The 12,286-nt window shown below is 35.2% G+C and overlaps 1 protein-coding gene across 1 annotated transcript in view; it reads right to left on the reverse strand.

Annotated features, from left to right (window-relative positions):
- Positions 1-12,286, reverse strand: part of LOC117682118 (uncharacterized) — a 43,606-nt gene that overhangs the window by 3,055 nt on the left and 28,265 nt on the right. The window contains exons 10-11 of the mRNA XM_066080913.1: positions 11,483-11,593; positions 1,854-1,931 (exon numbers count right to left, since the gene is read on the reverse strand). Of these exons, the coding sequence (XP_065936985.1) occupies positions 1,854-1,931; positions 11,483-11,593 (189 nt within the window). The remainder of the gene's footprint in view (positions 1-1,853; positions 1,932-11,482; positions 11,594-12,286) is intronic.

Consider the following 12,286-nt stretch of genomic DNA (forward strand, 5'->3'; position numbering starts at 1 on the left):
CAAGTTTTGTTGAAATTCGCCCAGTGGTTCTAGAGAAGATGTTGAAAATGTGAGAGTTTACAGACAGACGGACGGATGGACGGTCAGACTGCAGACAAAATGGATCAGAAAAACTCACTTGAGCTTTCAGCCCAGGTGAGCTAAAAAGTGTTACTTGAATTTCATTAGTATAATATTGAAAATGGATGATGTTTGCAAAGTGCTATATTATAGACGACATTGTTTAGTAAGTGCACAATAGCTTTTTTTTTACAGAGCCAATTTTCATGAAATTGCCTATCAAGGGTATTATATGTCTTACAAAATATTAATGAAACTACAGTATTATATTTTAATAAACATACAACCAAGATTATGAACTTTTTAACATATTTTTTGCAATTAAGTTTGTGTTGACTTAAACATTTTTTTTTTGGGAGTGAATATTTTATTGGCTCAACAATCATGGTACATATATTTTTAGAACATAATTCAAAACGTTTCACAATAGAATAAATGATAAATGGCATTGAAACAGATCAATATATGAGTACCTTGGACATGGAGCTAAAATATTAACATGGATCTAAAATATACATGCATCTTAGTTTTAACATGGTACAAAGCATTAATCAGCAATCTTCAAACAATCAAGACAATCCATATAATACTGAAAGACTACAGTTTATAAGTTAACTAATATTGGCTGCCATAATTCATAAAAAATGAGCATTTGATTCTTCGAACAAAGATAATTTTCTTTCGCATGAAGTTTGTTTCTTAGAAAAATTTTAAAAGCAATGAACTCAATTTGTTTGCCAGGAGATTTTGAATGAATTAGATGTATAAAGCATTTTCCAAGTAAAATACAATAATTTAGTGGAACATTTTTTACTTTGTAGATACCAAATATGACATCTTGCATTGTTAAGTGATTGACATTTTTTATATGTTGTTGCCACCAATATATTAGATCTTTCCAGAAAATTTGTATGCTTCTACATTGGAAATATCTATGATGTATAGTGTTAATTTCATTACAGTTGTCTGTGTTACAGTTCGGACTTGGAATCAATTTCATATTAAAAAGCGACTTGTTATGTTCTATGATTCTGTGTAATATTTTGAGCTGAAGAGATTGTGCGTTAGTTTGTGTGCAACACTGAAAAGGTAAATTAAATATCTTTATATAATCAGAGGCTGGAATTTCTACTTCAAATATTTCTGACCATTTCTGGATACAGAGAGTAATTTCCTTGCAACTGTTAATTAAAATCCAATATGCATCTTTACATTTTAATTCACTTAATGGTAGAAGTTTTCCTTGAACAGACAAGGAGTGCATTATATTCCCTTCGCTATGGGGAGGATGTGTTTTGTCTTTGACATGTTTTTCCAGTTATTTGGAATAGAGGAAAGGAGACTGTTGTATTGAAGAAAAGAGGGTTTAAATTTAATTTTTTCGTAAAACTCATCTAAAGTTAAGAAAGAACCATCATTGTTAATAATATCTTTTAAAAACATTATTCCATTTTTATACCATTCAGAAAAAAAGATTGATTTATTGTCGATGCATATAAAATTGTTAAACCACAAGCATTCTGTAAAAATGGGTGGGTTTATGCTGATTTCATTCATACAATTTCTAAATATTTTCCATGAAGTAATTATATTATAATAAAAGGTAGGTAACTTTGCTGGAAAACTTGGCAGGCTACATCTTGTTAAGAAAAGATCAGTAATTTCTATTTTACTAATAAAAGCATTTATTAATTTTTTCCATTTTGCATCACTCTGACTTAAATATTGCTTTGAATCTTCTTTAGCATAATTATATTTTACAACTTCATAAATTTCTGCAAATGAGATCTTACGTTTTCCTGTTTTTTGACCACTGAGTTGGTGTTGAGTAATCCCTCGTTGTACCATCTCTTGGGGAACGGTTGCCATTCCTGTAAATCAGTGATGAATAATTCATTATATTTTATTTTCAGAGAAACAAACCATAAATATCCAGAAGATGATCTAACTGTAAGGGAACTGCAACTAAAAATTGTGTGCACTATACCCGGTGCCTAATAAGAATATAATCATGTATATCTTTAATAGTACATTTCATCTTACCAAGTTTGTTAAAATACTATTTGTATTGACTTCCTCGTGGTACAGTGAACGTACATTCTTACTTACTACATCAACCGAGATATCGAAGAAGGTTCTGGGTTTCTTTTGTCGTAATCCAAAGGATCTATTGCGAAAAACAGTTAAATTCACCGATAGGGGAGATGGATTTCCCGGAACAAATCACTTTTTAAAATCAAAGTTTTTTTTTGTTATTTTTTATCGTACATATTTCTAAATTGTTCGAATTTGCATTTTGAACCTATCATATTGCTCTTGCAATTTTATTATTAATCTTCAAAGTTTGTTAAAACAGCATTCTCTCAGTGAAACTGTATATTTCTGCATGGTTTTTTTCCTAGATATCCTTCAGGACCAGTCTGCCTCTAAAAAGTTTGATCAGTCTAGTTCAAAGGAATAAATGAAGGTAGAATTTTTTGGGGGCATCCCCGGCGCTGGAGTTTAATTTTGCAAAAATCCGTCAAAAATTTTTGAAACTGATTTCAATAATAGTGTTCTATATTTACAATAGTATGAGTAACTTCTGGATAGCTCAGTAGGTTAAACCGCTGGCTACATTACATAGGACGTTTTTTGTGTCCTTGTTCGATTCCATCTACCGGCATGCTACCGGTATTTCTGTTTTAAATTATCGGTTTGTGTAAACAGCTTTTTTATTTTCATTTTTATACAGGATTGTGCATTTTGTATTTTACTCCTATTTTCTTCCTTTAATGCACGTTTGCTCTTCCAATTGAAAACATTTAATACAAAGTTTATTGTAAACTGGAAGCACTCAGCCGTCACTATACTTTAGTGTAAGTACGCTATGTTTGACGACAAGAATCATTCACTCTGTGTTACTTGAAATAGGTGCCACGTAAGAAAAATTTTGTCCAGCTTTTGCCTTTGTTTTTACAGAGAGAACATCAATAGGAAATGGTACAATTGTGGAAGAAGTTCTGCAAAGTATTTGCAGTTCGTTCTTCGCAAAGAACGTGTGCAGTGGTGACATTTTATACCAAATATGGAGTAGGAAGGTTTATAGATTAGAAAAATGGATGAGTCGGTTAGACAATTGACAACAAGCATTGTTTTAATGAATAACTGACAATATATATATATATATATTTTGATATAATTTGCATCTTACAACAATGACATTTTTCATCTCCAAAAAAAATAGTTGTAAAAGGACGTTTGTACATTATTAGGATTAGCAGCTTCTTAACTGCCATGATTACATTTACTAAAGAAAATATCATGCGTGTTTTGAAAAAGAAATGCTAAGTTTGCGTTTTCCTCCCACATTAAGTACCACATCGCTTAAAGCATCCGTATCAACGAGAGACATTAAAATAAGAACTTACTTGTCAATTGTTGTGGAATAATAAGTTCGAATATCAAAAAAAAATCTTGTAAAAACATTGCTACTGATTAAAGCAAATGAATATGTTCTTGCTGATACGGATCTGTTTCATAAATATTGAATTATCATGTTCAAAACTGAATGATATATAAGGAAAATAAATACCCGATTTTCCCGTCATTGTGGACACGGCATATGTTAGAATTACACCATCATAATTATAATCCTATACGGGAATGAAGTAAAATAATACAATCCTTATTTTTTAAAGGATATTGTGTTAATGTTCAAAAGAATAAGAAAAAATTGATGCATAAAACGATCTTTAAAATCGCGTCAACCGAGACTTTCGATAGTTGCTAATATGTCCCTGGTTGTAAATAAACGCATATAAAGTACATGTATCTTATTATAGAGAGTAAACTGAAAATAAAATTTAAAAATAATAAAATAAAAAAGCGTCTATTACTCATTCTGCTCGAACAACGACTGTGGAATTTTTTTTCAATCACTATTATTATGCTGTCTCCTGAATACAGCTAGCTAACGCATGTCGTTTGATGATTATATTTATTCAAAAACATGGTGAAAAACTACAAGAAAAGAAAAAACAATAAATGTGATGTACAGAGCCAAAAAATAGATAATGTCATGAAAATGTGTAAATACGTATAATGAAGCTTAAATTTTATCAGTATATTAACATTACATGACTGAGAAGTTCACATATACCTAGTCTAAATGTATACATGAAAATGTAACAAACTCCCCTAACCTAAACCATAGAAATATGTAAGAAAAAACTACTGTAATTTATCAAAATACATAGCAGAGAGTAAAAAATATAACCTAACAACAAAAAGACTCAAAGATAATGACTTTCAGATACTTACATTGTTGGCAGACTAGAAAAACAGTGCATGACTGTGCAGACCTGAGGTTGGACGACGAGTGATCCAAAAAACCCGTGCAATATACAAGTTAGGAAATAGAAAGTAAACAATAAAAGAAAAAACCAAGCCGTACCGGATAAAAAATTTCCGGCTACAAGACGGCACACTCCTCGCCTGATATAGAAAATATCACTCTATAATAAACTTTTAAGCACCCTAAATATGACAATTTGTTAAGTTACATGTAATATAAACTGAAACACAGTCCATTTTCAAATTGAAACACAGTCAATTATAAGTAAGATTCACTAAACGATCACTGTTCAAGAATTACGATAAGTTCAGTAATTGGTCGCACATAGTTTTTAGGTTCACCATTCACGATTACACGAACTGTCACTTTACGCACAAGTTCATCATCACTTGGTAAAGCCTTAGTAACTATACCCATTGGCCAAGAATTGCGGGAAAGTTCTTTGTCGCAGAATAAAACTACATCACCAGGCGATAGGTTTCTTTGATGTGAATTCCATTTACGGCGCATCTGTAGAGTGTTCAAATATTCAGTCTTCCACCGTTTCTAGAAAATTGATGCAAGATGTTGAACTCTCCTCCACTGCGTCTGTAATAGCTCGTTTTTGTTTTCATGATCAGCGAATATCACATCCTTATTGCCTGTTTTCTGAGTAAGAAGAGTTGAAGGGGATAACACAAGGGGATTTTCAGGATCTGTAGACACTGGCACTAGAGGTCTTGAGTTGATAATGGAAGAGGCTTCCGCTAAAAATGTAGTGAGAACCTCATGAGTTAAACTCCTAGATCCATAATCAAGAAGGATCGCATCCAATATGCGTCTTGTTGTCCCTATCATGCGTTCCCACACTCCTCCCATGTGAGAGGAGTGGGGAGGATTGAAGATCCAGGTCGTTCTCTGTTCGTTGAGAAAGGTATGAAGGTGTTCTTCTTCCACATTGATGACATTGACTTTCAGCTCCTTCGCAGCACCAATAAAATTTGTTCCCCTGTCTGAACGAAGGACTTGAACAGGTCCACGTATGGCGATAAGCCGACGAAGCGCATTAATAAATGAGGAGGATGTCATTTCTTCCACAACTTCAATATGCACGGCCCTGGTAGTGAGGCAAGTGAATAGAGCAGCCCATCTTTTACTGTTTGCTGCACCACCTCTGGTACGTCGTGTAATGATGTTCCATGGTCCAAATATATCAACTCCAACAGAAGAGAATGGTGGTTGTCCAGGTATGAGACGATCCTCGGGCAAGTCGGACATTTTCTGATGTTCAGGTTTTTTCCGAAGTTTTCTGCAAGTGACGCACTTATGAAGAACAGATGAAATGAGTCTTTTACCTCCGACGATCCAAAATCCAGAAGAACGAATATGACCCTCTGTTATATGACGTCCTTGGTGTCTGACATCTTCATGAAGTTTTCTGACAATAAGAGTGGTAACATGATGTTTTGCAGGCAAAATGATTGGATTCTTGAATAGAGGATCATCATTGTATTTTTTCAAGCGACCACCAACACGCAAAATCCTTTCACTGTCGATGTAGGGGTCAAGTTTCTGAATAGAACTATTTCTCGACACAGGCTTAGAGTCTCTAATATTTTCAATTTCCTCTAAATAGAATTTTTTCTGAATGTCTCTAATTATAACTGTTTCAGCGTTGTGAAGAAGTTGAACATCACTCAATTTGCTCTTTGGGTTACGACAATTCTGAATGAAACCATAAACTTTAGCAACTACAGCAACCAGTTTGTTCCACTTTGAGAATCTTGTAAGGAGTTCATTGTCCAGACCCACAGCTGTTTTTGTTTCAATGTCAGTTTTATTACAGCGGATTTCTTTATCCTCTTCGGGGCTCACTAAAGGAAATTGTTCAATAGAGGGCACAATCTCCACGTTTTCTATGTTTGAAAGCCATGCACACTTTTCCATTTCATTTGGAAGAATTCCTCTTGTGCTCACATCTGCTGGATTCATTTCACTGCGAATATAGTACCATTGGGTCGGACTGCTGAGACTGTGGATATGAGCAATGCGGTTAGCCACATACACAAGGAAACGTTTTTTCGTGTTGTTAATATATCCTAATACAATACGACTATCACTGAAGAACTTGATGTCATCTATTTTCACTTTTAACTGTTCCTTGGCTATTTGTGCTATATCGGTAGCAAGCACTGCGGCACATAGTTCCAGTCTAGGAATTGTATGTCCACTAACAGGTGCCACTTTTGCTTTTCCTAGAACAAATCCTTGAGATGAAGAACCATCTGAATACTTTGCCTTTAAATAACAAACAGCAGCTATGGCTAGTTCAGACGCATCACAGTAAACTAGCAACTCCCTTCTAAACGCTTCACACAATTTGGGAACAATCACACGAGGAATACGTAAGTTTTCCAAATCAGGTAAGTTATTTTTCCATTTTTCCCATTCTTTGAGCAAATGTTCAGGTAGGGCTTCATCCCAGCTGGAGGTGTTTGACACAACTTTACGCAGAATAATCTTGCCTTGTATGACGACAGGAGCAATGAATCCAAGTGGATCATAGAGACGATTCACAACTGAAAGTACACCTCTCCTTGTAGATGGTTTGTCTTCACTAGAAATTTTGAATCGTATGGTATCTGTTTGTAAATCCCATAGAAGGCCAAGACTGCTTTGAGTTAAGACATCCTTCTCAAAGTTAAGGTCCACAATATTCTTTGACAAATCATTCGAGTCAAAAGCTTCCATTACTTCTTTTTCATTTGAAGCGAATTTATGAAGTCGCAATCCACCATACTCTTTCATGGCATCTTTAGTCTTCTGTAGAATGTTAATCGCTTCACGAGTAGTTGCACAAGATTTCAATCCGTCATCAACGTAGAAGTCATTCACGATAAAGTCTTTCACTTCCTGTCCATGACTTTCAGCAGCCAAATCACCAATACGACGTAATCCATACATTGCAACAGATGGGGAAGAACGATTGCCAAACACATGAACTTTCATTCGATAAGTAATAAGTGGTCTCTCAATGTCATTATCTCTGTGCCACATAAAACGTAAATAATCCCGATGGTCTTCATCAACCAGGAATGAATGAAACATGCTTTGGATGTCGGCAACTACAGCTACATTTTCCTTCCTAAATCGAATGAGAATTCCTAAGAGGTTGTTTATGAAGTCAGGTCCCTGTAACAATTGTTCATTTAATGACACACCCTTGAATTCAGCTGAGGAGTCGAAAACTCCGCGAATTTGATCTGGTTTACGAGGATGGTAGACTCCAAACAGGGGAAGATACCAATGTTCTTTGTCAGGTGGTATTATCGGAGCTAGTTCTGCATGATCACAGTCGAATATTTTCTGCATGAACGCAATGAAATGTTCTTTTTTTGTGTTGTTTTTTCTTAGAGAAGCATCAAGACATTTGGGCCGGAATAACGCTTGTGAGTAGTTGTCTGGAAGTTGTTCACGATTTTGCCGGAAGGGCAATGGCGCAGTCCATTTACCCTCAGTAGGATCAAGATGAAACTTGTTGTCCATAATATTCAGAAAAGTGTGGTCTTCAATCGAGAGACCAACTTTGTTGTCATCTGATGTTTTCGTGAAGACGTCTGTTTTCTCAATTACGGTCTTATTCGAGGTGATAACAGTGTTTTTAATGTTTAACATCTGTGTACATGGTTCCAACATTGTAGGTCGACCACTTCTGTCTACGTAGGTTCTGTTGACCTGTAATGGTGGAATGTGTTTTCCAGCCAAACAAATGTCTCCAATTATAGTCCATCCTAAGGGAGATTGTTGAGCAAAGGGAAATCGTGATGGTCCTAATCGCTGATCAATGACGTGATGGGCTTCTGGAAGATCCCGTCCAATTAGCAAGAGGATCTCCATAGATGGATCCAATGGATGTAGATCTCGAGCAATATCCTGCAAATGTGGATAATGAAGAGCGATATCCGGAGTTGGTATCTCTGCCTGACTATTGGGTATACTATCACACTCCAACACAGGTGGTAACTTTAATTGGCGATTGTCATTGAACGATTCTACGATAAGGTTGTCAACAATGCGTCCTCGTGTTGCAATCTTGCCTGAACATGATTGCATAGTATAGTCCACTGCCATGGTCTTGATACACAAAGCGTCGAAAAGGTAACTTTTACCGAGAGTTCTGTTGCTTTGGTCGTCCAACATGGCGTAAGTGAGTATCGATGCTTCAGGTTGACCTTGAACAAACACCCGCACTGGTACAATCCTTGCACACGACTTTCCACTGAATTCACAACAAATATCGGTACACTTGGTAGTGACAGACTGGTTCACAATTCCAGAAGAGAAGTTTTCCTCCTCGCCATGGGTTTGTGGTGAAGGAAAGTTCCTCGACATTTGACGGTAACTAACATCCTCATGAAGAGCGGTACAATGATAGTTACTTTTACACACATCACACAAAATTCTAGCTTTGCAACGATTAGCGAAGTGATCCGATGTTTCACAGCAACGAAAACAAATGTTATGATCACGTAAAATATGTTTACGGTCCTCGATACTTTTGGTTCAGAAAGCTTTACACTTGTTTATGGTATGTTTGGATCCTTTGTGAATCAAACATTGATGTCCAATGTTTGTTGTTTCAGATGAAATGTCAGTTTTGTGAGTAAACACAGTTTTGACTTTTGTATCTTTGCGGTCAAATCGAGGTTGTTTAGAAGTATCAAACATCAATCCAGGATCATTTCTGATGATGCTCATCTCACCAATAAAAGATACAAATTCACCAAAAGGAGGGAAGGCTGTTGAATGTTCTTTTTTGTAATTGACCACACGATTGATCCACTTATCCTGGAGAAAACGAGGAAGTTGTTGAATTGTAGGTTTCAATCCTAAGGATGAATCAAGGTAAGAAAACATGACACTGTATTCTGGAATGCTTTTTACGGCTTGTATCTCACAAAGTAAGTCATGGAGTTCATACAACTTCTTTGGGTCTGTGAAATTCGTAAAAGCCTGTAGTCTAGATTTCAATGATGATTCAAGTAATTCTGGAGAGCCAAATCTTTCATCCATACGTTTCCAAATGTTCACTAAACATAACTTTGGATCACTTGCATAGGACGCTCTAAGGCTCATGATCAATCTGTGAGCTTCTGAGTTTTTGTTCGTACAGTTTGTCAAAAGAGTCATTTCTTCTAACGGAGAACAGCAGATTTCTGAAACTATTGTCTTAAACTGTGATTTCCACACCACATATCTATCTGATTTGTCATCAAAACGTTGTTGCTGAAAACTTTCCAACAATAAGTTTTTCTTGAGAAGATAATTTGAGGAATTTGAATTGTTCTGTAAAGGTAAATTCAAAGTAGCTTGTAGTGGAGTACGGTTATCATTGTCTCTGCTTTGTTGATCATGATGACGGACATCTGAAGTATGTACAGGATGATTTTCTTTGTCTGAATCAGGATTCACTTCCTGCTGATAATTAGTACGAACTCTACGACCAGAAGGTTTCACATCTTGGTTTAATGTAAGATTTTCAACAAAGTTTCTTGTCTTCTGATCACCAGATATACTTGGAACAGTGGGCATGTTGGGTCCTAAATCTTCATGTTTGATACTTTCTCCCTCCGCTTCAAGTTCGAATTCCAGCTGCATATTTGCCAGTTCGAGTTCTGCTTGTTTTTGAAGTAGATCTAATTCTGTATCCAGATCTTCCCGTTGTTGTTGACTTTGTGCTAAGTGAATTTTCTCTTCTACGGCGATTTTTGATTTCTGTTTTTTAAGTTGAGCAGATTGCTCAGCAATTTTCAGACGAGTTTCTGCTTCTTTTGCTTTTTGTAGGGAACGCACTGAGCGTCGGCTAAGTGATGTAGATTTGGAAGTATTGTGGGATGTACTCGAATAAGTTTCCAATTGCACAAAATCAATGTCATCTTGTAATTTTACTAAAGCGTTTTGAACTTTCTTATCTATGTTCAGAAAGTCTCTCTCAACAGAAGCCAACTTTTCAATACTTTCTTTAGTGTATGTATTAGACAAGAATTCACTAAATTCTTGATAAATGTCTTGATAGCGTTTATGGCTGTTTTCAAGGTCGGTCTTTGACGATGTTAAGACTTTTATTTCTTTACTGCAGGATGCTATATCCATTAAAATATTCTTTATTTCATCAATGCAACGTGAAATTATGAATTCATATCTGTTCACTTTATCCAGATAAACTTCTTGTGCTTTAGGTGTGAGTGTTCTTACTCTTCTTGATGTATTTTCTGGAGTAGAAGTTTCTCCCTTCTGAGCCATGGTTGATTTCTGTATTCTGCAATTTTTTCACTATGCTGTCTCCTGAATACAGCTAGCTAACGCATGTCGTTTGATGATTATATTTATTCAAAAACATGGTGAAAAACTACAAGAAAAGAAAAAACAATAAATGTGATGTACAGAGCCAAAAAATAGATAATGTCATGAAAATGTGTAAATACGTATAATGAAGCTTAAATTTTATCAGTATATTAACATTACATGACTGAGAAGTTCACATATACCTAGTCTAAATGTATACATGAAAATGTAACAAACTCCCCTAACCTAAACCATAGAAATATGTAAGAAAAAACTACTGTAATTTATCAAAATACATAGCAGAAAGTAAAAAATATAACCTAACAACAAAAAGACTCAAAGATAATGACTTTCAGATACTTACATTGTTGGCAGACTAGAAAAACAGTGCATGACTGTGCAGACCTGAGGTTGGACGACGAGTGATCCAAAAAACCCGTGCAATATACAAGTTAGGAAATAGAAAGTAAACAATAAAAGAAAAAACCAAGCCGTACCGGATAAAAAATTTCCGGCTACAAGACGGCACAATTATTATGAGAACTATAACCCAAATGCAAGCGTTTGCTGTGTATGGCCAAAAATCAAGAAACGGAGCGGAAATCGATATGGCATTTATAAAGACAGAAACCAATTCCAGCTCTATAGATCAATTCCATTGTAACAGACAACCGATCCTTTACTATCCATACTAATGCATTCTTCCGTCACTTTAATTTCAAACAGTTTTAGACTCAATAAATAATATATGTGATTCCTCACCTTTGACCCCCAGTCGTCCAGGTAAAACCTCATTCCATCTAGGTACATACACTGGAACTCTTTGCCGCTCTTATGATAGAACGTCTCAAATATGATGTCCTCATGGCTCATCTACAAAGACAACGTAATAAAAATCTATACCAGAATATCGACGGTTTACTGTTATTAATGTTTGAACACATTTATTTTTATGATTGTTCGTAGTCTTTGTAAAATTTCATTAAAAAAATATGAGTAAAGATTATTGTACTGAAAAATAGTATATCATTGGCGTCAGTAATCGAGTTTTAATGAAAACAAAAGGCCCATGGGTCCACATCGCTCACCTGAGCAACAATGGGCGTTCAACAGATATTGTGCCATATGGCCCTCGGTAGAATAACAAAAAAAAAAATATTGTAAAGTATTCGAATTTTACACTTATTTTTGCATACACGTAATCTTTGACATTGCACCTTCATGAAATACTGTTTTTACACTAATAAGAAAATCCTGCGCAAGATATAGAACTAAATATTTGGTTGGGGTTCACTGTTATATAACTTCTATTTCCCTGTATTTTCGTTTTGCCCTCCCCCCCCCCTCCCCACTTAATACAGCGATCAAAATATATGAGAGCATATAGGTACATTTTCTTCCTCAACTACTTACTAGTTATTGTATTTTTTTTTTAAATATAATAGTTATTGTATTTTATCAAAATAATCCTACATGTATATATGTGAAGAAGAAAATTGCACCTCAATGCGCACAATTTCTCAAATAAAAAATATTCAACAATTTTATTTGTGTTCTCCATTATAA

This window comes from Magallana gigas, chromosome 4, assembly GCF_963853765.1.
Source record: "Magallana gigas chromosome 4, xbMagGiga1.1, whole genome shotgun sequence".
NCBI lineage: Eukaryota > Metazoa > Mollusca > Bivalvia > Ostreida > Ostreidae > Magallana > Magallana gigas.